Below are 26,413 nucleotides of genomic sequence, written 5' to 3' on the forward strand. Positions count from 1 at the left end.
TATATGTCGTCGAGTCAGACCCGACTCATAGCTGCCCCTTCTTGGGTTTCCGAGGCAGTATCACTATGGAAGTAGATTGCCCCATCTTCCTTCTGAGGTATGACTGGTGGGTTTGAACTACCAGCCTTCTGGTTAGCAGTCAAGTGCCTTAGGCACTACGCTACCAGAGCTCCTAAAATACATATGTATATATATACATATACATATATATATATATATACACACACATATACATATATATATATATATGTATATATATATTACAAGAGGAAATCACTTCTGTAATGAATCTAGGGTGACAAAAGTTTTCATGGAAATAATTTATTAGAAAGAGATAGAAAATTGACACCTCTTTTGTATAATCCAAATTAAGAGGTAAGTTGCTTTTGCTTTCCTTTCTGATATGGAATCATCGCATCGCTTTTTCATGTGTTTGTTATTGATGTTCAGATTTAAGAGTCCTCATATCCTAAGGCAGGAGGAACATTTCTGACAATACACAGCACAATTCTAGATATTTTATTACTTCAGTGATTTCTCACTTGTTTCCATTTTCAGCTGACAAAAAAATACAAAAGCCCTTTCATGATATATTTTGTTATATTTAACCATCCAGAAATATAGCCAATAAGAAAAAAAAAATTGATTTTAACGTGAGAGGGATTATAAACTCCTAGAGGGCAGCTCTATTTGCCTTGCCCTTATTTTGTATCGCCATTCAGTTCGCAGTAATCCGCACACAAGGGAATCTTAGTTAAGAGTGACAGTGGACTTACAACACACACTGGCTTGTGGGTAATCTAAGACACAAACATCCTGGTTTTATCGGAATTCTCTTTTTAGAGAAGAAAATGTTTCACATTTTAAATAGGGGATGATGGATATGGGCAAAGTTGTAGTGGAGTAAAGCCACAAAATAAAATTTTATGAGAATATGTGATAAATGAATCATAAAATATTTCATGAAATTTGAGAAGATATAATAAGATGAGGAAATTTAGAAATGAAATTTGAGTTACGTATACATGGATGTCAAGAGTTCTGGTAGCATAGTGCCTAAGGCACTTGATTGCTAACCAGAAGGCTGGTAGTTCAAACTCACTAGCCACCCCTCGGAAGAAAGTTTGGGCAATCTACTTCCATAGTGATAGCGCCTCGGAAACCCAAGGAGGGGTCACTATGAGTTGGATCCGACTCGATGGCACATAACAACAACAACAGCATACATGGATGTCAGCTTTTCATACGGTTAAACGTAGGATCGTAGTGGTGCCTGTGTTTGATATGAGTCCCAACATTTTGGGACAGCGTTGGGATTACAGGCAGCTGTTGTTCGCTGTTGTCCTGTAGACCTCTCAGATAGGGTCTCCCTGCCCAACAGCCTGAAAGGCTGCCTTGTCCTGTGTCATCCCTATCATCAGTTACAGGGCAGTTGTGAAGTGGACCTTTACGAGCTGAAGGATTTTCATTGGCTTTCAGAAGTACTTCGCCAGGGCTTCCTACCAATTCTGTCTTCGTCTAGAGCTTTCCTGAAATCTTCTCATCATCACAGGAATACATAAACCTCCAGGGACAGATGGGTGGTGACTGCACTTGAGGTGCATTGGTTGGAAATAGATTCCAGGTGTCTTACATGGAAGGCAAGAATTCGACCACTGGATCATCAAAAACACAGAACAAAAACTGCCATCAAGTGTTTCTGACTCACAATGGCTGCCACCGGTTTCCAAGGCTGTAAATCTTTACATTGGCAGCCTGCCTTATCTTTCTTCCATGGAGGTGCTAAGGGTTTGAACCACTGACCTCTTTGTTAGCAGCCAAATACATTCATCATCCCACCACCAGAGCTCCTTATTGTCACTATTAAGTGCAGTTAGTGACTGGGAAAGAGAGCATATGTCAGAGAATCAAAAAGCTTAGGATGATGCGGGGTACTGTCTTTGGCAAAGATTTCCTCGAGTCCTTTTATGTTTGCTGCTTTTTTCAGTACTTTTCCATCTATTTCCCCATCTGTGCTTTTCACTTTGCCTGTCATATTTCAGTTCTTTATATCTCTGCTTTATTTTACCATTTCAGAAGAGAAACCAAGCTAATGCTTCCTCTAATCTCATGCCTGCCAGTAATGTTAAGGTCAGTATGAAGCCCCAATGTCAGGGGGAATAGCTCTGTAGCAGTATTTCAATAATGTCAACTCTTTGACAAAAACATTTGCTGAGTTTCTTAGCTAAATGATCTTCTTTCATCCAAAAACAAAACAAAACGTTCTTTTCTTTTGCCTTCATTTAACCCCAAAGAATGGTTAAAAAAAAACATTATCTTTCTTTCAGTCATGTTGGCCTCAGCACAGACGAGTTAACGGCACAATATTTGGTGGCATCTGTGAACCATGTCAGTGCTTTGGTCACGCAGAGTCCTGTGACGACATCACTGCAGAATGCTTGGTAAGTGCTTTTGCCTTTGGGAATGCTGATTGACAAGGCTGAAATCAGCTCAATCACTTACTACTTTTGGGACCTTAAATACTTGAGTCAAGAGGTCATTTGACAGAGATCTTTATATTGAACTGAGCTGGAAGCTGAGAATGCCCTTTCCTGTGTGATGTCTCTGACTAACAAGTACTAGGATGTATTTATTCATATTAGTCATAGAAATGAATTAGAATCAGATACATCATTAGATAGCTTGAGTAATGACTGAGCTATGTATCTACCATGAATATATATAGTTTTATTCACTTCCATAAATCTACCAAAGATAGACTATATGTCTAAAACAGGAAATGATTTGTATCTCCATACTATGAAAAGTGTAAAATATAACCTTTTTAATACACATTAGTCACTTTTATCCACTTTAAAAATGAGAGCATGCTGTGTGATTTTCATTTAAGAGTTTAACTAAATGCAAAGCTTTGTAAATAGATTAAAAATAATAAATACATACAGTACATATTCACTAGAGCTGCTTACTTCTTCCATAATCATCTCTACTTTTAAGGAGGAAAAAAATAAGGTCTACAAAGGGCAGAACACGCCATTCTTCTAAGAAGCCTTTGGATTGGTGAATTACTCTGACTAGACTATCAGTTTAACTCAAGGGCATTTCTGTTTTCTATTGTCTGACATGGCATGAAGCTTGAAACAACACTTCTCATTTCATTAGTCTTGCAGAAACACAATTTGAAATAGTGCCAATGTAAGAGGATATCATATTCTCATTTCCCTGCAGAATTTAAGGCAGACTGTTATCTTTATTTCTTAATGTTCTTTCTTTCTCTTGCTCTTTTTTTTTTTTTTTTTTTTTCCTCTACTTAAAAGCTTCTGGGAAAAATCCAAAATGAAAATTCAGGGACTTTTCTTTCAAAGTAATTTGACATTTATGTTTATTGATGCTCTTTTTCTTTTCTCTATATAAGATTTTTTCTAAAATTGCATTTAAATTGCATTGCAGTACAAAGTATGATAACCTTAATTTGTGGATCAGTAGATTTTTTCAAATGGTATTTTTATGAATAGAAAGACTATATGATTTTTATTTTAATTAGACCATGAGTCTCTTAAAATGTTCTTTTGGAAAAATATTATCTTTAAATTCTTTACTAACATGAAATAGGAAGAATTAAGCAAAAACTGGTAGGGAATTTGCTTTACTTATATCTTAAATGACAAAATAAATATATCTTGATATCAAATTTATGATGTTTCCAATAGTAATTTTTCATATTGAGTTCATTAGAATGAAATAAAATTGTGCTGATTTTCCATTTGGTTATTTGATATTTCTAAGAATGGGGGCTATGTTTTTTAAAAATAAAATTGTTTCATCTAGGATAATTTTAGGGGAGAGAAGAGAGGCAACTGTGATACTTGGGGTCTTCTGAACCTTAGCTTCTTATTGAGTATTTCATGGACAGGGAGACAGGAATCCATGTTTATGTTCATACAGCAGAGACAATCTTGAGGGAACCTTGGAGAGCTTAAGCATAGAGACAGACTGGCCGGGAATTTCCATCGTGGCTGGTAGATAGATGATCATGTGGGGTATTTTGGGGAACCTTTCAAATGCCGTTTATCTGAAACAGTACTTGTAACTATGTACCGATATATAATTTTGAGCATATTAATTCTGATAAGATCCACAAAGAGAAAAATGCTTGAATTTTTTATGCTAAGGAATTTTTTAATGTTCACTTAAATAAGCCTTTTGTTTTCCATTTAATTCATTTTTCCCCCCAGCATTAATCAGCGAATTCATAAATCTTGGGTAGCTTTAAAATATGATTAGAAATCAACTGAAATACATTTCTGACATCAGAGAAAAGTCTAAATCTGTGCTATAGTGTATACTTATTCAGAGACATCATCTTAACTCACATTTTCAAGTGACCCAGGAAACATTTGAAACCACATAGGAATATTGATCGCACAACCACTCCTTCTCATTATCTTGTGATATATGATGTGAACAGATAACATTTGGAAAACACATCTGTGGCAGGACACCTGTGAGAAGAACCACTCCATCAGAATGGACCACCATCTTTTGCAGTTTTGATTTCCATTTTATTGGTTGTCTAAATACTGTTATAGTTTCCTTTGAAAAACACTTGAATTTTAAGATTGCTTTGATTATTTTCATTTAATGAAATGACATTCAGAAAATGTAAGAAAATTCTAAAATGCCATTTCTCTTTTGGATTGGTAATATCCAAATTTGATTTGTATTTGGTAAATTTAGAGAACTGAAGTGAGTGATTTACACCCACTCTTCAGTGGGTCTCAGAGTTTTAAAAACACGTTTTCAGACATGGTTATTATATAATCAACTTGTGATCCTACGTTTTAAATCCCCTCAGTTTGGAGATATAATTTTGATTATGTTGATATAACAATATGCAAAGAATTTTGGAGAAAACACATCATTTTTTGTTTATAGATAGCTGTGACTAAACTTGGATCTGAAAGATACAATATCAAGATCCAATCAAAGGAGAAAATATTCTCCATAGTGATTCATATTTTGCATGTTTCATTTCAATATGGTGTGTTGTTTAGGTAATTGTTAAAAGTCAAGTTAACCTTTGTGCTACTTTTGAGCATAACTTGCTACAGCAGCTTGAGAGACAATTTAAAATAATTGAAAGAAAACCACCTTCTAGTATCATCAGATATTACTGAATTACCTATTAATTAATAGTTGATAAAACTGGTATGGGATTTCAGAGTGTGAAAAGTTTACAACATATCTACTCCTCTCTTTTTGACTAGTTTACTACCTAATATTTTGCATTTATGGCAAATGAAAAACCTACTATACAACTATTTTTTACATTAACATTGCATGTCTGACAGTAATGAAAGGATATGAGGCTAGTGTAAGTAACACTGGCTGTGATGGTAAAGTTGGTTGTCAACTTGGCTGGGCCGTGATTCTCATTGGTTTGGCAGTTATGTAATGATGTAATTTGGCAGTTGTGTGATGATGTAATTTGGTAGTTATATAATGATACATATTCCATTTTATGATCTGATGTGGTCATCTCCCATTATTGCATAATGCAGATTTTCATATAATGATCTGGTCTTTGGAAGTTAATCATGTCAATAAGTGAGGAGTAACTGTAAATCATTGACTTTAGCTCCTTAATTTTACAGAATGTAAATCAAATTGGAAGCTCAGAGGGTTAAATGATTTGATTATAATTCAAATATATTACACTCAATAAAAAATTCTCCCTCCCAAGGGCCTTTACAAAACTGTAATAAAAAATATGTCTATATTTGTGTGTGAGTGCTACTTCCCTAGTGATACTGCCTCGGAAACCCAAGGAGGGGTCGCTATGAGTCGGGGCCGACTCGATGGCAAACAACAACAACTTTATTAAATACATTTACTATATTTAATTGAACTTCAATTTAACTTCACTTTAAAGATATATTGAACTAAGTAATAATTCGGAACTTTCATTAGCTTAAGCTGGTCATCTGAAGGTCATCCAGATGAGTACATTATTACTTTATATTTAAAGTGCATTTATATTTACTAACTTTCTCCACCAGTTTGGTTATTGACAATAAAAAAAAAAGCCTTTGTACCCCCTGAGTTCTGCTGAACTTTTCCAACATGGGAAAAAATGAAATTTTATGTACTTACAAATTTAAAAATGTATTTTTCATAATGACTGTATACTATACAATTTGAATAGAAATAGATATGTTTTAATGTGCTGTTGGAGACTGAAGAATTATCTTTATGTGGTCAAACATCCTACAGACTGATCAGGTTGTACTCTTATAAGCTTTATAGATAATTCCACTGCTTGATTAATGGAACTGTTTAATCTGTATACCAGCCAGTTTTCCTGAGTTTTGTTAACACAGCCTGAGTTGATTAGTATGAATAAATCTAAACCTATTAATTTCACTTTGATTCTGTATTTTTGAAAAAGATATAGGTCCAAAAAATAATAATTGGCCATAAAATGCAGTTTAATTTTCTTTTAAATGTCTGAGGAAAATTGTTATATACTTGGTGTTTCATTATATATTAGTACATGTTTTAAATTTTTCTGTTTTCTTAATGTTTAATTATAAGTCAGGGAACCTCCTCACAGGTATAATACATTAGTGTATTGTCCAAGCCATGAGAGTCCACCAAAGTCACAATTAATGTCTGAGTTAAGAGGGTGATAGTCCCAAAGGATTTGCATAATTAGCCACAGTCCTCATTAAATCAGCAGTTTTAAGCTGAGCAATTGATTTTACCTAGAATCAGCTACAATTTCTGTTAAATATATGTTATTAGGTCCCCATGACTACATGCACACATACACACACACATATACACAATCACACTCATTTTCACTGGGAAAAATTGAAAACTAAAGGAAAAAGGAAATAAGACTTGCAAGTGAAAACAATGTATAATAAATTTAAGTCATTTTTTTTGCAAGTATATATATGCTGAAAGGAACGTGTAGTTTATAAGCTGGATATTAAATTAACTTTCACTGCTATTTCCTTGCTGTCAAATTGACCATTTAATGTGGAAAAATTGCTCTTCTGGGCAGGCAACAGACTAATGAATTTGTAGACCAGTTTTTGGCAGCATGTTGATGCTTGAGACCAAAATGATGAACTCTGATGTGCATTTCTTCCTCAGAACTGTAAAGACCACACAGGTGGCCCATATTGCAATAAATGTCTTCCTGGTTTCTATGGCGATCCTACTAAAGGTACCTCTGAAGACTGTCAGCCCTGTGCCTGTCCTCTCAATATCCCAATTAACAAGTGAGTAACAAACTTAATTCTCTAATGACTTGTACATCCAGGTCTGCAAATGTACTTTTGATATACAATGTGCCCTTTTTCTTGTCACACTAAATTCATATACATAAACTTCTCAGCAGGAGAATGTGAGCTTTTCTAAACATAAACTATTTAATGACTATTCTTCAGAATTATATTATAATTCTAGTTTTGGTGATTTAGTATCTAAGAAGGAGAAGTCAAATAGAATTTCATAAACTATCCACGATGAACAGACTATTTTAATGCAAAGATGAACACACACAAATACAGACACACAGCTTCATGGATTATATAAAAGTACACTGATTTCAATGCTGGCCATTTGAGCCATAGTCTCACACTACTTGTTTGTGAATCAATATGTGGGTAAGTCTTGTGGATAAATCTCAATCTCTTCAGAAGTAAAATTAAGGAATTGACCTAGCTAGCCTTTTAGTACCTATTATATCCCCTATTTATTACACAGTTTATTTAATATATTAATCTATGTGGTATTATGATCTTAATTTATATAAACAGTTTTGAGCTTGAGGTTTAAGGTAAGCATTATACAATTTTTTCTAGTCATCCAATCTTTTTATATTCCTAGCTGTTTACCTAGAATAATAGCCTCTTGAAGCAGATTTTTTAAAACATACTTCGGTTGCTACTTCCCCTTGGCTTTTAGGAGAATGCGTTATTCCTTCCAGCTGTTCTGATTCAAATTCCTGCAGAGTGGCCACCTCTAAGTAAATAACTAAGAAATACTCTGAAACAATTTTTTTTTTTTTTTTTGGTAGAATGTTATATTGAACCAAAATCAATCTTAAATAACTATGTTTTTAAACAAAAAGGTGGTTTTTTTTTTTTTTTTCCAGAGAACCCCATTATAGTTAGGGTTATAATAGGCAACTTCTAGCTAGTTTCTAAATGCTGTTATAATACTTGAAGAGCAGAAATTTTTAATGAAATAAATTCTCTGCAGGCTTTCAGTGTGAAGGCATGTTCAAGTAGAGCATACTTGTTTGCTCTTATCTGAGATACTACTAGTAAAAACAGATTTTTTTAATACTGCAAGCTAAAGACTTTGAGAGTGATTCTGCCATTAACTTTAAAAATTCTAATTGGAATCATGGTTTCTACTCTTCAACCCATATGAATTCCTTATCCTCCTCCCCAAATCCTCCCATTTCAGAATTTTCTACCTTAGTTATTGTTTACAAAAGAAAGAACTAATATTTAATAAAAATAGATTACTATAAGTAGACATAGGGCTGAGATGTACATTTAATGTAATTTCACCTTTAAAAACAATCCAACAAAATACAAATACCATTTGACCCAGCCATCCCATTACTAGGTATATACCCTAAAGAAGTGAGAGCCATAACAAGAACAGATATATGCACGCCGATGTTCATCGCAGCACTATTTACAATAGCCAAAACTTGGAAACAACCTAGATGTCCAACAACTGAGGAATGGATAACCAAACTTTGGTACATTCACACAATGGAATACTATGCAACGCTAAAGAATAATGTAGAATCTGCAAAACACCGCATAACGTGGATGAACTTGGAGGACATTATGCTGAGCGAAATAAGTCAGTCACAAAAGGACAAATATTGTATTAGTCCGTTATTGTGAAAGTTAAGGAAAGGTTTATATATTGGAGGACATTTTCTTTGTTGGTTACCAGGGGTGGGAGGGAAGGGGAGGGAATGCTGTTAGATAGATAGAGATAAATATTGATTTGGGTGAAGAGAAGGGCAATGTACCAAATGTGAGTGACCAATATGGCAGCATTGAGGATGAGAAAGACAGAGAGAGTTACATGGGAAGTACAAACAACAAATATGAACCCCTTTGTAAATACAATACTGAGTTGTCAATGAAAGCAAACATGGGTATAGGGACGGATAGATGGGTGAACAAGCTAAACAATTATGTATGTCTAAATGGAGAGTGTATCCAAGATCATATACAGGGTTGGCAGACAATGGGCCTCTCGAAGAGTATGAAGGGATGGACACTGGGAGGAGGTAACTATGGGGAGGAAGTGGGAGGGGAGCTGCTGCATTGTAAATTTTGGTCAATGACATGAGACAAAGTATATGTGAACTGCTGTATGAAAAGTGAATTTACTCTGTAAATCTTCACCCAAATCCTAATTAAAAAAAAAAAAAAAAAAAACAATCCAACAAGGTAGGTATTTTTACCACCATTTTACTGATTTTTCCAAGGGAAAAAATATCATTATGGTGTCAATTTTGGAGCCAGATTGTCTTGACTTCTTTAGTAGGTTCCACACATTGTAGCAGTGTGACATTTTGTAATTTGCTTAAACCCTCTGTGCCTTAGTTCTCTCATTAGTTGTGACAATAGAACCTTCTCATAAGGTTATTGTGAGGATGCTGTAAATTAAGATATATAATGTAAAACAGTCATAGAACATGGTGAGTCCAATGCAAGGGGTGGTTATTAATAAATAACTTTTTCAGTCAATCTACAATCTACACGGGCTGTCTTTAAATAAATAAATAAATACACATTGCATTTTAAGTGACAACACTAAAACCAATTAACCAATCTACCAGATAAGAAAAGTCCCTGAAAAATGGGCTTAATGTATAATTAGAGACCATTTTTGAGCTGCGCTCTTTTGGCAATGAAAGATATCAAAGGAAAGGATAAAGGTGAGAGGGGAACTGCCAAAGGGGCAAGGAGGCTGCATCTTCTGACCTCCTCTAACCCCACAAGAGGAAGACAGAGTCACCATCAGTAGTCCAAGACCTATCCCTGCAAAGCCAGACATGCTGCCTCCCTCCAGCCTTTTCACCAACCCTGACACCAACCGTTTGTCCTGCAGCACCCACCACCTCTCTGCTGGGTTTGATAATTCAATAATTCACTGCAGTGGCCACACATAAGTCACAGATTATGGGGTTTAATAGGTAATCACCAGGCTACAATTCAAGTTCAGGAACAATGCTCAGTCTCTCTCTCAGCAGTGTGTGTCTCTCAGGAGCGTGTTTCTCTCAGCAGCATGTCTTTCTCAGCCAGCAGTCAGAGAGACTTTTTCCGCTTCTAGGAGGCCTCATTTGGAGCCTGGCAGAGTGACCAAACTAACCAATCCCAACATCAGAATTCCATATGCCTGAGAGAGAGCGAACTTCCCAGAAAATTACTTTGTGCTGCTCCCAACAGAAATACCCCAGGTGGATAACTAACAATTCAGAACTACCTGGTTGTTTGCTCATGGCAAATTCCACCATGGAGTTCACAAAGAATTATGGCTAGAAACGCCACATTATGCAATTTACTACACTGCAGAAACAGAATGAAATAATGAATATGGGACAACAAATTAAATGAATTCTTTCATAATAAATGTCTATCAGCCATGTGTTAGCCAAAATCTGACAGCAACTCTTGCTCTTTGGCACACACATGAAAGGTTAGTTTAAACTGTGCATGGCCTACTCATTCACTGTGACTAGATGGAATTCTTAGGAACCATTGACACAGTACAAAATGTGTGACTCTTACTTTTGCTGAGGAAAGCAGAGAAATTGTATCTGCTTTTATGTGCATTGCATCATCTTCTCAGTCAAAAAGTCATATACATTTGTACACTTGTCCATCCAGAAGAGTGACCATACATTTTACCATGTGAATTGTAGGCAAATACATTTTTAGAGCTAGTAATTAAATGAATATGCAGACATTACAGATTCACTCTCCAATGTGACCAACATTACAATAAATACATTTGAGCCATTAAGGAGAGAACTTTGCTTGCGTAATTACAGGCAACGATGACCCATCCTTGTGTCTATGTTTACTGTGCTTTCACTTTGATAATGGTTCTGATGTGTCCCTGAAAGAAAAAAGAAAGTCAGCAAACATTGAAACACCAAACATCAGTGGTAAAAAGATTGTGGTCCCAGTGTCTACCATTGATATATATTAAAATATGTATATTCCAACTTGATACAGTTATACTAGTCTTGATTTTTTTAAATAAAGATAATAATAACAATATCAGTTATACTGTGTTTAAAGATGCTTTAATTTCCAAGGTGCTTTCACTTAAATTATTTAACATTATCAGAAGAATTGGTAATAGTTTATAACTTATTTTAATTTTCATTTTAAATGTAGCATTTTCATTAGTAGATAGAAGGGACAATGACAATCCACTTTTAAATCCTAGACTTTTGTGTTTATAGTTATAAACCTTTAAATATAAAAGAATTTAGAAAAAATTATCATGACCTAAATTCTCAGTTATGAAGGGAAAAAATCTATTTTCATCTAATAATGAGAAATATTTTTTAAAAAAATCACAAAATGATGAGACATATAATGATCTAGAGAAACTCTCATTCATTTAGCAAAAAACTTTAAAAAAAATCACTGCTGTTGTCAACTGAGTTAGAAACATTTTAAGGAATAAATTGAGTATGTGCATATTGTCAAGAAGGTAGAATTAGAATTTTATAGGTTATTGAGAGAAAAAGAGCTAAAGGTTGCTGCAACCTTCATCTGGAAGTGTAGGGCTTAGGGAGAATTTTGCCTCGGTAATTTATCTGTTTAATCCTTGGTCATAAATCTTATAGATCACAAGTATTTTGGCTCCAAATTTCTTAGATAATATTGCTAAATAAATCAAATGTGTAGAGAGATAGAGATAGACTGGTATAATTATTATGATGTATGAATACAGACAAGCATATAATATTTGAATTATACATATATATCAACTTTGTCAACTATTTACAGTGTCCGATATTTGCTTGTCCTTCTCATCCTACTGATATATATATATTCTAACTATAGATTGTAACTAGGTAGTGAAATTCATCTCTAGAGAAACAAATAAAAATGTACATATTTCAAATGTTTTATATTCATTAATTTTTAGACTCACATTGTTTATAACCTTAATATGACATGAAAGAGACATATGAATTTCTGCCCTTGAACACTTAGGATGTGCTTGAATAGATAATAATATTGAAAAGATAGTAGTTACAGATTTCATAGGTATATAACAAAAATAGAAATATTCTTGGCAAAAAACTAGACAGCAAATAAACCTTCAATAAATTATATCTATTAATAACATTATGAATACTATTCTTTACATAGGAGCTCTGGTAGCATAGTGCCTAAGGCACTTGACTGCTAACCAGAAGGCTGGCGGTTCAAACCCACCAGCCACTCCTCAGAAGGAAGGTTGGGCAATCTGCTTCCGTAGTGATACTGCCTCGGACACCCAAAGAGGGGTCGCAATGAGTTGGGTCCGACTCGACGGCACATAACAACAACAACAAAAATTCTTTACATGGGCCTGGAATCCAAAAATTTAATTTTTTGAAACAGAGGACACTTCTAGAGCTGACTTTTGGGCTCACTCAAGGGGTCACATTGAATTATTGTTAATATTAGTACTTCCAAAATTCATAAGTCAAACTCACTGCTGTCAAGTTGGATCCGACTCACAGCAACCCCTCCTTGGGTTTCCAAGGCAGTATCTCTATGGAAGTAATTGCCTAATTTTCCTTCTGAGGAGCAACTGGTGGATTTGAACCACTAGCTTTCTGGTTAGCAGTCAAATACCTTAGGCACTGTACCACAAGAGCTCCCATATTAGTACTTAGAGAAATATAAATAATCTAAAGCAAAAGATAAATGTGAAGAAATGTTTAATGCAACAACATTCTCTAAAAATCAAGTGGTACAGGGGTTAAAACCTTGGGCTTCTAACCAAACTTTTGGTGGTTCAAACCCACCAGCCAGTTTGTAGGAGAAAGATGAAGCTCAGCCTCCATAAACATTTACAACTTTGGAAACCCTATGGAACAATTCTGCTGTCTTATAGGGTTGCTATGAGTTGGAATTGACTCCATGGAGGCAAGTTTGGTTTTGAGTTTAGATATTTTAGAGTACTTTTTAACCATTGTTTTAGGTCCACATGGGTTATTACAGTGGATCTTACTAATCCCATATATCACAGGGGAAAACTAAAGTCCAGCTAAATTAAACACTTTGTGATCATACAGCTTTCTTGAAGCAGAACCAATATTAAAACTTATATATTCTGATTCACCTCTCTGTGCTTCTCTCACTGGGGCTATAGGAGTACAAACAATTACAGAGGTATTGAAGAGAAGCAGAAAGCAAGAACAATAAATAATAATAATAGAACTTAATAGCAGACAAGATGTGGATGTTTGATGTAAAAAATAACTTCAGTTTGACAAGTTATGCTAACTCACATCTCAGAAACTAGAACAGGATAAGAAACTATATGCCTTAAACATTGACTAAATCCACTTCGTTGTTAGCTTCCATTCACTTCGATTCATGGTGACCTTGTGTGCAGGGTAGAACAGCTTAGTAAGGTTTTCAGGGTCGAGGTACCTGAGCAGGGAGGGGAGGTCCTAACTGCCAAACTTTCAGCTAGTAGTTGAGTGCTTAAATATTTAAGCCATTCCCAAATCCACATAACCTTGTAAAAAAGGAATTAAAAAATTAAAGCTACAATTCTTAAATTGTAGTTATAATTTACTGACAGTAGGTTGATTATTTATTTGTCTTCATACTTTTATCAATATGAAAAGACTTCATATTGTCCTCATTTTGCAAACTGGAAACTCAGGTTTAGGTTTAGAGAAATATAGACAAGTTTAGTTACAAAATCCAATTGCAGATATTAAATTGGATGTCATAATACTTGAGAATAATTAAATGTATATTTTCTTAATGATTCTTCTATGAATAATAGAGAAGAGAGATTCTTGAACTGAAGAAGAAAACGCTTACAGAAAATTACTTCAAAAATTTGTGTGGGAAAATGAATTTGCTCTGTAAACTTTCACCCAAATCACAATAAAACTTTTTTTCCCCAAAAGACAAAACATTAGATTCTGAAATCTGTGAATAAACTGTTCTTATTTTTATTGTTGTTGTTGGTATGTGCCATCGAATCAGATCCAACTCATAGCGACCCCTCCTTGGGTTTCCAAGGAGGTATCACTAGGGAAGTAGATTGCCCAACCTTCCTTCCAAGGAGTGGCTGGTGGGTTTGATCCACCAGCATTCTGGTTAGCAGCCAAGTGCCTTAGGCACTATGCTACCAGAGCTCCAAACTGCTTTTATTGGTGTGTGTGTGGGGGGGGATTGTGTGGCCCAAACGAAAATTATGACTTAAATGTTTTTCCATGATTTTTGTTTCTCTTTTCAGTCCCCTGCCCCTCCAGCAGTTTCCAGGGCATCCTCATCCTTACCCAGGGCTTTCTCGCTGACATTTTGCAGCAACTCACTAATTTTTGCTTCTCTCCTTACCCATGTGCCCAAGGTAACAGTTAAAAGGAATTCTGCTCCCTAATGTATATACAAATATAGAAAATGCTCTGTTTGTCTAACCCTAATAATGGGAATTTTATGCCTGTGACAAGAGGAGTGGTGTTTCATATCACACCCAAGAGGTAATTCAGTATTTTGTATCCCAGATACATGAGATGTAAAGAAATATTAAATTCTTTCACACATTTACTTAATATGTATTTCATTTTATTTTAAGCATTTTAGAGTAACCATACATGGGACCATTTTACATTAGACCTGAATTTCAGGGCACACAGGTCATATTTTCAGTAATTATTGGTCTTATTATCAGTAATTATTGAACTGCTATTGAGCAATTAATTTGCTTTTAGCCTTTGGGTGCTCTCAATCGTTTATATGGGAATTAAATTACTTTTGTAACAAAGCTAATTTTATCTGTATGTATGTATTCATACACCTACCAGCCGCTCCTCGGAAGGAAGGTTGGGCAATGCTACTTTCGTAGTGATACTGCCTCAGAAACCCAAGGAGCGGTCGCTATGAGTCGGGTCCGACTCGACGGCACATAACAACAACAACAACAACAACCTATGTACATACATATTTATGTGCTTATGGTTACATACATCTACTTACTTAATCCTATACGTAAACACATATATAAGTGGATCTATGTGAATATTAAAATACATATGAAATAAAATGCATACTAAAATTTAAAATTTATTTTAATATTTCTACCATTAAAAGGGACACTTTTCATGTACTGATCCATACTATCATTTCCAATTATAAATTCTCCTCCTTTGCCCTGTTTATGGAAAATACCTGCTGTTCTTGGATCCCTTGTGTCCTCTGTGGCTTGGGGTCGATGATCCGGAAGGAGCACACTCTCTCTGCCGGTGTGGATCTGGCCAACTAGAATTAAATGACATAATCTTGGAATCACTAGAAGTCAGTCATGATCTCACAGTTCCCTCTTCCTGTCACAGAACAGCTAGCTTCATGTTTTGGCCAAATTCAGAGACGAGTCACTGCATTTGCCAATCCAAATTCAGTAGACATTTTTCAATGTGCACGTTTATTTCTCATTCTAATTTTATTGTTGTTAAATGTCATCTTCTGCTATGAGTTTAATTGCAATTTCAGCTACAAGAAAGTGAATCCTTAGTTTATGTTGCTTAAAGAATATTGAAGCACAAATACAGATGTATTTTATGATTTTTTTAAAAATTTGAATCATCAATTATTTTTATTAGTAGAATCTGCAACTTGCTTAATTCTTACAAATAGACTTGAAAGACACTTGGTTGTAGGGAGAAGATAGCATCAGATTAAGAATCAGAAATCCTGATGCCAGGCAAAATTCTGCAATTTAGTACATAACCATGAGTAAGGAAAATGGTGCCTTCTCTAACAAACTCACAGGATTATTTTAAAAATGAGATGAAATTCTTTCAAAAATATACTGAAACTGTAAACAATGAGTCAAATATAATACATTCCTATTTATTTTTTTCCTGAAAAAAGAAATAATTTTTCCCCATAGCACATTTATTTCTTTCAGTTTTAACTGACTTGTGAGTATATTTGAGAATTAGAAATAGATTTTTATAAATGGTTTTGAAGTGGCAGGAATCCTTCAAATGCTACAAGCAAATGCTAAAGCAAATGGAAGAAATGACAAGATAAAAGAGCTAAACAGAAGATTTCAAAGAGCAGCTCAAGAAGACCAAAGTCAATTATTATAATGAAATGTACAAAGACATGGAGTTGGAAAGCCAAAAGTGAAGAACATGCTTTGCATTTCTCAAGCTGAAAGAGCTGAAGAGGAAATTTAAGCCTTGCGTTGCAATATTAAAAGATTTTTATGGACTAAATATTGAATGATGCAGGAAACATCAAAAGAAGATGGAAGGAATACACAGAGTCACTGTACCAAAATGAATTGGTCAATGTTCATCCATTTCAGGACCTGGCATATGATCAATAACCTATGGTATTGAAGGAAGAAGTTGAAGCTGCACTGAGGGAAGTGACGAAAAACAAGACTCCAGGAATTGATGGGATCCCATTGAGATGTTTCAATAAACAGATGCTGCACTAGAGGCACTCACTTGGCTATGCCAGAAGATTTGGAAGACAGCTACCTGGACAATTGACTGGAAGAGGTCCATATTTGTACCCATTCCAAAGAAAGGTGATCCCATGGAATGCGGAAATTATCAAACATTATCATTAATATTGCATGCAAGTAAAATCTTACTGAAGATAATTAAAAAATGGTTGCAGCAGTATATTGACAGAAATGCAAGCTGGATTCAGAAGAGGTTGTGGAACGAGGGATATTATTGCTGATGTCTGATGGATCTTGGCTCAAAGCAAAGAATACCAGAAAGATGTTTACTTGTGTTTTGTTGACTATGCAAAAGCATTCAATTGTGTGGATCATAACAAATTATGGATAACATTGAGAAGAATGGGAATTCCAGAACACTTTATTGTACCCATGAGGAACCCATACATAGACCAGGAGGCTGTCATTCAAACAGAACAAAGAGACAACTGCATGGTTTAAAATCAAGAAGGCAGCATGCCAGGGTTGCATCCTTTCCCCATACTTATTCAATCTGTATGCTGAGCAAATAATCCAAGAAGCTGGACTATATGAAGAAGAACATGGCATCAGGATTGGAGGAAGACTCATTAACAACCTACATTATGCAGATGACACAACTTTGCTTGCTGAAAGAGGATGACTTGAAACACTGAAGAAGATTGAAGACTGCACTCTGCAGTATGGATTGGACCTCAATATAAAGAAAACAAAAATCCTCACAACTGGACCAATAAGCAGCATCATGTGAAATGGAGAAAAGATTGAAGTTGTCAAAGACCTCATATTACTTGGTTCTACAATCAACACCAATGGAAGAAACAGTCAAGATATCAGAGGTTGTATAGCCTTGGGAAAATCTGCTGCAAAGGACCTCTTTCAAGTGCTGAAGAGCAAAGATGTTTCCTTGAAGACTAAGGTGCACTTGACACAAACCATGGTATTTTCAATCCACTCATATTCATGTGAGAGCTGGACAATGAAAAAGGAAAACCAAAGAATAGTCTATGCTTTTTTGAGTTGTGGTGTTGACGAAGAATGCTGAAAATACCATAGACTATTAAAAGAACTAACAATTCTGTCTGGACGAAGTGCAGCCAGAATGCTCCTTGGAAGCAAGAATGGCCAAACTCTGTCTCACCTACTTTGGTCATGTTGTAAGAAGGGACCATTCCCTGGAGGAGGATATCATGCTTTGCAAAGTGGAGGTACAACAAAAAAGGGGAAGGCCCTCAATGAGATGGATTGACATGGTGGCTGCAATGATGGGCTCAGGTACAGCAAGGATCTTGGAGCTAGCACAGGACCAGGCAATGTTTCATTCTGCTGTACATGAGGTTGCTATGAGTCAGAGATGACTCAACAGCACCTAACAACAACAGGAAACTTGTTAACCACACTTGACATAGCTAATGGTTGTTGTTGTTGTTGTTATGTGCCGTCGAGTTGGACCCGACTCATAGCGACCCCTCCTTGGGTTTCTGAGGCAGTATCACTATGGAAATAGATGGCCCAACCTTCCTTCTGAGGAGTGGCTGGTGGGTTTGAACTGCCAGCTTTGTGTGCTTTAGCCACTATGCTACCAGAGATTGATTTAAAACCAAAAAATCAAACTCACTGCCTTTGAGTTGGATCTGACTCATAGCAGCCCTTCCTTGGGTTTCTGAGGCGGTATCACTACAGAAATAAATTGCCCAAACTTTCTTCCAAGGAGGGCTGGTGGGTTTGAACCATCAGCCTTCTGGTTAGCAGTCAAATAGGATTTTTTAAAAAATAATTGCTGTGTTTTTCTTTCAGGCACTTTTGTCCCACAGTGGTATGAAACCCAGTGTTTCTAGTGGAGTCACTTTCTCCATCCATGGTCAGATAGTTACAGGCTGTCACTGTTTGAAGACACACATGTACTTTAGATATTTATTAAATACATATATTGAATTCAGTCCCCTCTTTTGCATATGAAAAGAATAACAAACCACTGGATTAAGATAAGCAACAAAAATCCTATTTCTACCCATTTTTACATGTGCCTCTTCCCTTCAATGGTACAGTGATTAAGCACTCAGCTGCTAATAGAAAAGTGGGAGGTTAGAACCCACCATTGCTCCACTGGAGAAGGATGTGACAGTCTGCTTCCATAAGGATTTACAGCCCTGAGAGCCCTAGAAGCCTAAGTTCTACTCTGCCTTATAGGGTTCCTATGAGTTGGAATCGACTCATTGGCACACAAAAACATTCTTTTTAGTGCACTCATGCTGCTGCCAGGAAAATCCTCCACAGTAAGCCCCTTTGGGTCCTGGGAGCCAAGGTAGGTGTGTCTTAGCTCTGTTTCTAGTGGCAGCCTCTAGAACATCTTCAATGTGGAATCTTTTATCTGGAAAATATTTGTAAGCTCAAGATACCCCCACCTGTGCCTTTTCAACCTGCCCCAGTAGATTCATTTAGATTTCCACTGAATTGAGATGTTTAAAATGATAGAACTAATGGGTTCTACTAATTTTCTACTATCAAAAAGTAGGAATTGTTAAATCTTTATAGCACTACTATGAGTTAAGCTAGGGGAATATTATTTAAAATTAGTACACATGATTGGACTTGTACAAAAGCTGGGAAAATATTTCAAATTCACCCAGTGTCAGGATCAGAATGAGATTTCAAGTGCTTAATTTGTTGTTCTCTCTTTAATTCATTTAGTCGTCAAGCAAGCCTCTACCGAATTGTTCTGTCATATGTAATAGAAAATAAATCTATTTAGGGAAAATGTAATGGGAGAAAGATTAATTGGGGGCAGTTTCCTTTAAAATGATAGAACAGCAGATATCACAGATTCAAAATTGTTCATGGCTCTTCAGAGAGCCACCAGGTGACCACATTGCAATGTGTCACTATTATGGTAAGGCTCAGGCAGGGAAGGTGTCCCTTCTAAGACAAAGTAGTGTGACCAGAGTGGAACATGTTGTTGATTTCTTAAGCTAGCCCATAATTACTCAGCCAGCTTCTGACTTGGTGTTATCTGTTGTTCAATTCCAAAGTAGAAATATGTACAAAGAGACAGGCAATCTTTGAAATATGCCTGAGGTATGAAACATCAAGGTGTTTTGATTTGTTTTGTTTTATTATAAGTTTAGGCAGAATGTGCACACTTAATCTCTTCTGGAAGCTTTTCCAAGGATTCCATCTGTAAAACAGGCATGCTTCTAAGTACACACATGCCTGTACACTCACAGTCATGGGAGTGGTCCTTCAAGTCAGAATACTTCACCACCACTGCCACCAGTAACATAACTGAGTGTTCCAAAATCTGTAACAAATTGCTCTGTGCTGCTTTGAGTTCAGAGGGATTTGGCTGCCAGAAAGTATGTGAGGATGTGTCCTGCCAGACCTAGGGAGTCCCTAAAAAGCAATTGTACATTCCTTGTAACTGATGCTCACAGACCCAGAACAGTCAAAAGTCAATTAATAACATGTCACAAGGATGCAGCTCTCCACTGGGCTATATTCACATCGGCAGAAATAGCAATGGCATTTCATCCTCTATTGGCCAGACCCTAGTCTCCCTCTGTGAGATAAGAATGACCAGCCTGCACCCTTTTGTCATAGCAGTGCTGATGAAAGTGAAATGACAACATGCTGCTAATGACTTTGTATGTGTGCTTCTTCCTTGTCCGTCTTGTCACCCAAAACCAACATAGCTTTAGCCCGACGTGCCATTTAGACCGGAGTCTTGGACTGATCTGTGATGAATGTCCTGTCGGGTACATAGGACCACGCTGTGAGAGGTAAGCATGCACTGCACTGTCTTTCAAAATGATTTCTCCCTGGGGAGTTATAAACCCAGAGGCACCATCATCCTCTGCACTACCCCAGAAAAGCCATACACTCAGTGAGGTGAAATAAAGTTTCTCACCACACTTGTCAAACAAATGCATTATGTTTTTATAGTTTATTTCTTCTCTAGAAATTGCTCTATAAATCTCTATTCATTCGAAGACTATTTGATTAATGTTTTAATCTTAAAGGTTAAGCATTAACCTATAATATTTTTTGAAAGTGTTGCTCAAGTGGAAAGTCATACACTTTAAGATTTATCTTACTGTCTACATTGGCACCATTTATTTTTCATAATTAGCTTTTTCTCCTTAAAATGTGTCTTAAACATATAGTTCATAGTTCAGCAAGGGGTCCATAATTTACCTTAAATGTATTTGAAAACAGAAACAAATTGCAATTTATTATCATGATTTATATTCTCTTCTAATTACTCCTAAACCAATATATTCTTGTTGATTTTACTAGATTACCTTGCAGCAGAACCATGGATATTGGTTTATGTAATTTCTGTGTTTATTTTTCCTCCTAAAATGTTCTAAAGAAACGGTTCTTCTCTGTATTCAGCACCAGTATAAAAATGGGATTAACTTCCCCCTTCACATCATTGCCAAACATGACAAGGTCTGCTTTAGCACTGAAAATAGTCCCCTTTGCCACTGTCACTGCAGGAGCGGAAGAAATGACCTGCTTCCACCCATCATCACCAAGGCTAACCCCGCAGAGGGCTATTTCTGCCTAGCCATTCCTGTGCTCTTGGCAGACGTTACCTGTTTCAACCAGTATGCATAAAGTCAATGAAGCAGGAGCCAATGCCCCAGAGAGACTTTAGCTAGCAGCCAGTCGTCTGCGAACCAAGTGCCAATGACAGTTCCTAATAGCAACAAGCACTGTTTGTGAGAATGGCAGCATCTGTAAATTAATATAGAAGAGCAGAACTAGAATAAGTAGGATTTATTTGCAATTAAACACATGGAGACACTGGAGGTCCTTACCTGTGTTTTAAAAAACAGAGAGAGAGACGTGTGTATGTGTGTGTGTGTGTGTGTGTTACTTTCTGTAATGGGAGAGCATATAATTGCCAAGGCAGATTTATATCAAATGCCAAATACCTCAGCTCAATACAGGCAACCTTTTTTTTTTTTTTTTTTCCACAAGTAGGAAATGGCAACCGCTGTGTCATACAAGGCCTTTAAATCTGCTTATCTAGGTGTGTGTAGTCTCTAATATGTTTAATTGTTTTGCCCTGCATTTTCTATACATGATAGACAACAGTTTCTGAACCACTTATCATCCATTATCTTACATTTTATTAAACAAACATCTGTTTAGCAACTCCCATGCGGTGGTCACAGAACTGGATGCTGGATGTGAGCACACACATCATGTCCTCCTAGCCCTCAACCAGCTTTGTCTAAAGCGGGTGAAAATGAGTACATGGGTTCTGGAAAAAAACCTTAATCTGAATAATAAAAATCAACAAGTAAAGAAATATCTAACAGAAGCATGATTTGCTGTCTAAATTCTTTATTAATCTGATTAAAAAGAAGATGGAAACTTGTGCATATAGTTTAGCAAGTGGCATAGCTTATCTCCAAGTCAGGTTTTTCAATAAAATATTATCTCAAACTAATATTATATGGAAGATATGGTGGTATATTTGGCTAGCCAGTATTTGGATTAGGGGTTTCAGGAATCTTTAGGCTTCATCGTTTCTCTCTGTTTATATGAATCAAAAAGTCCATTAGATGGATCAAAAATATTAGGAGGAACATGTTTTGAGATCTGTATGTTGAAGAGGAAAGGAGGAAGAATGTTCAAGGGAAGGAGGATAAATTGGTTCCATTGAAAATCTTGTCATCAAAACTACCATGTGAATGGTTTATTAATTAGTTTATGTGCCTCACTGACAGAATCAGCATTTAAAAACTAAGGCAGGCAAATGTTACAACTGACTAGTATGTAAAACAAAACATTACTGTGTAAAAAAAAAAAAAAAAGCAGGGGGCAAAAAAAGCCTAAGGCAGGGCTTTCTAAAATCTAAATATTCCTGGAATAACAAATTCTGTGACCACGTAAATTTGAGAAGTACGTGTTGGCATATTGAAAGTTCTGGCATGCCCTGTAATAATGCAATACATTCCTTTTGTTGAACTTAGCCTTTCCTAACCATGTATGACCATAAATATCATATTTCTCTTACACAGCACACATGTGGGTCTGAGTACAGCTCAGGTGGGAGGTGCTAAACCTTGGAAAGGTAATCTCAGCCCACTTATTTTCCTCCTCTGGTTGGAATCAAGGTTCTAACAAACTTACCTAATACTTAAAAAGGTGTATGGGTGTGTTAGTGTGTGTGCCATGACAGGACATAGGGTCGGGTTGACTAGTCCTGAGTCATTTATCCAAGTATGTTTCTGCTTACACTTTTCCTTTTTCTGTCCTGCTAATAACTTCTCCCAGAAGGAAGAGTGAGCAATCTATTTCCGTAGTGATACCACCTCGGAAACCCAAGGAAGGGTCACTATGAGTCGGATTCGACTCAACAGCAGTAAGTTTGGTTTGGGATAGTTAATAACTTCTTTCAGACCTAACAACTCTCTCCACTACTTTCATACCACCCTGAGTAACACAGGAATCATTTGGCTTCTTTCTCTCCACACTAGGACTCTACAACCTATACTATCCTCATTCTTGTATTAGATTGCTAGTACTGGCTGACAAATTACCATAAACTGGGAGGTTTAAACAACACTTTTCTCTTTCCAGTTCTGGAGAGTGAAAGTCCAAAGAGAAAATGGAAGCAAGATGTCAGCAGAGCCAGGGTCCTTCTGTAGGTCCTTCTTTGACTCTTCCTAGCTTCTGCTGGTCGCCAGCAATCCTTGGTGTTCTTTCACTAGCCATTGCATCACTCCAATTTCTGCCTCCATCTTGAAATGACCACCTTCCCTATTGCATGTGTCTGTGTAAAACACAGATTTTAGAATATAAGCTACAGATTTTACTCAAAAGTTCCTAAAAAAGACAATGGATCAAATGAGATAAAAATCCCATCAATATTATTGCTTTCTTATCTTCTCCTTTACTCTCTCATTTTCTTTTGCATTCTCTCTCTGTTCTTCTACTGTTGTTCCTAAGTTATCAATGGCAACTACCATATAACTACCTGTATTATATTATTATAAATGGGGAGTCTCATTTATACTTAAGATGTCACTTTTCAAAAAATTACAATTTGACTTGAAAAAAGTGAACAAATGTAGAGAAGAACCTTGACTTTGTTTTGTGAAAAGGTCCATGTCTGACAAGGAATCCAATAAGCCATCTATTTAAACTGTCTTTATTCTGCCTTGCACATGGAAATGAGAGGGCTTGAGATTTCACCTTGTAAGTTGTTTTTAGTAGAGTGAAAAATATGAGAAAGTAGAAAGGTCCAAAGGATTGTGATTTATTATACTAATTTTAGTTGATCAGACCACAAAACCCTATTATTATGAGTAATGAAAAGAATTGCGTGATTAGCCATATTGTATTCAGTGACTCTAGAATTAGTTTTTAATTCCAAATAAAATTTTTGTATGTTTGTAAGAATACTATTTTATACAAATAAATGCATGCACACACAAGAACCAGGAATAAAACCTGGATGTAGAGAATGGTCCCACTTCTAGTGAAATGACATATGAATTATATATCACATATATTCACAAGTTTTCATTACATGTCCTACAACAAAAATAAAAGACTCCTGCTTCTTCAGTTATTCTATTTGACTATAGTTATGTTCTCCCTGAATTGAAGGTTGTTTTTTTTTTTTTTTTAATATGAGAGAATTTTGAACTATGCTAATTGATACGTATTTTAAGAAAAATCCCCATACCTTGTTGTATAATGCCATTTCTCCTGAGGACAGTGAGTCATTTTGATAAAAGTGAGCTGAGAATAATGGGATTTCGTTGGCTATAATAATGATCACTTTATATCCTCATTCCAGAGGAGCAAAGTCTCTCTCCTAGTGGTAAACAAAATGAGATGTGAATATACATGTATGTGATCATCAGTCCTGAATATCAAATATGACAAGAAGAATCGGGTTAAAATTCAAAAGAATATTCATATTATCTCTATTGAATACCACTCCAGAAGGTATTGTAGGGGAATGTTATGCATTAAAATGTGAGTTCATATTTTTTGATAGAGAATTAATAAGCAATTATATTTGTGAGTGGCATTATCCTTCCAAGCCATATTTATACAAATGCCTTCATAATGTTGTAAAATGTTTCGTGAATATATTTAAAACTAGTACTATCCTCTGTTTAAAAAAATATGATAAAAGCATATATCTATGAGGTAATTGTGGCATGAATAAATTTTCTAAAATCTTAGAATAATCCGTTTATATCTCCAAAATTAATGATGTGACACATAACTGTGATGTTATGAAAATTTCTCACAAATAATGTACTATACTTAAAGCATTTCTTTTTTAAATGGAAGAGAACCTGTCTCAAAACAAAAACCTCCATACCTGTGACTGTGAGAACAAAAGTAGCTTACAACTTGAGGAAATTTTATTCTCCCACATTGTTTTTGTTCCCCTTCAATTATGAACATTGCTGCAAAAGGCTTTTTATTCTGATAATATGGTAGAGATAACAGAGCTAGCTCAATGATAATACCGTAGATGTCCTTTTGGTTTTCTGTTGGAAAGTGTGGCTTAAAATTAAGCCTGAACAAATGTAACTGAAAGAGAAGACAGAGCAAAATAATGAAGAGGCACTACCTATAAGGGGAGGAAACATGCAATCAAGATGTGTTGGTAATTACTGGAATGTGAAAGTTGGAAACAAAGAAGAATCATTGGCAGTAGGAAAATATGGCACTGGTGATAGAAATGATGCCAGAAATTGCATGATAGAATTTGCAAGACCAATGACTTATTCATTGCAAATATCTTTTTTCAACAACATAAATGGTGGCTATACATGTGTACCTCACCAGATGGAATACACAGGAATCAGATTGACTATATTTATGGAAAGTGGTGATAGAAAAGCTCAACTATTAATGACAAGAAGACCAGGAGCTGACTGTGAAAGAGACCAATTGCTCATGCAAGTTCAAGTTGAAGCTGAAGAACATTAAAACTAGTCCATGAGAGACAAAATATGATATTAATTATATCTTACCTGAATTTAGAGACCATCTGGAGAATAACTTTAATGCATTAAACAGCAATGACCAAAAACCAGAAAATATGTGAGATGGCATCATGAGTATCAGACAGGAAGAAAGCAAATGGTCATTAAAAAGACAGGAAAGGAAGAAAAGACCAAAATGCATGTTAGAAGAGACTCTGAAATTTGCTCTTGAAAGGAAAGTAGCCAAAGCAAATGGAACAAATGATAAGTAAAAGAGTTGAACAGAAGATTTCAAAGGGCAGCTTGAGAAGACAAAACAAAGTACTATAGTAAAGTGTGAAAAGACCTGGAGTCAGAAAACCATAAAGGGAAGAACACACTCAGCATTTCTCAAATCGAAAAAACTGAAGAAAAAATTCAAGCCTTGAGTTGCAATATTGAAGGCTTCTATGGGCAGAAAGCATCAAAGGGATATGGAAGGAATACACAGAATCACTGTACCAAAAAGAATTGATCAATGTTCAACTATTTCAGGAGGTAGCATATGATCAAGAATGAATGCTATTGAAAGAAGAAGTCCAAACGGCAGTAAAAAAAAAAAAAAAAAAAAAAGGGGAAAACAAGGCTTCAGGAATTGACAGAATTCTCATTGAGATGTTTCAACAAACAGATGCATTGCT

At 35.8% G+C, this 26,413-nt stretch overlaps 1 protein-coding gene across 1 annotated transcript in view; it reads left to right on the forward strand.

Annotated features, from left to right (window-relative positions):
• The window catches only part of LAMA2 (laminin subunit alpha 2), a gene marked incomplete at its 5' end in the record, with an annotated part of 713,189 nt that overhangs the window by 354,928 nt on the left and 331,848 nt on the right, over positions 1-26,413 (forward strand). The window contains 3 exons of the mRNA XM_007947384.2: positions 2,328-2,441; positions 7,162-7,289; positions 20,454-20,540. Of these exons, the coding sequence (XP_007945575.1) occupies positions 2,328-2,441; positions 7,162-7,289; positions 20,454-20,540 (329 nt within the window). The remainder of the gene's footprint in view (positions 1-2,327; positions 2,442-7,161; positions 7,290-20,453; positions 20,541-26,413) is intronic.

This window comes from Orycteropus afer, unplaced genomic scaffold (genome assembly GCF_000298275.1).
Source record: "Orycteropus afer afer isolate SDZICR_OR568_19922 unplaced genomic scaffold, OryAfe1.0 scaffold00182, whole genome shotgun sequence".
In the NCBI taxonomy this organism is placed as follows: Eukaryota; Metazoa; Chordata; class Mammalia; order Tubulidentata; family Orycteropodidae; genus Orycteropus; species Orycteropus afer.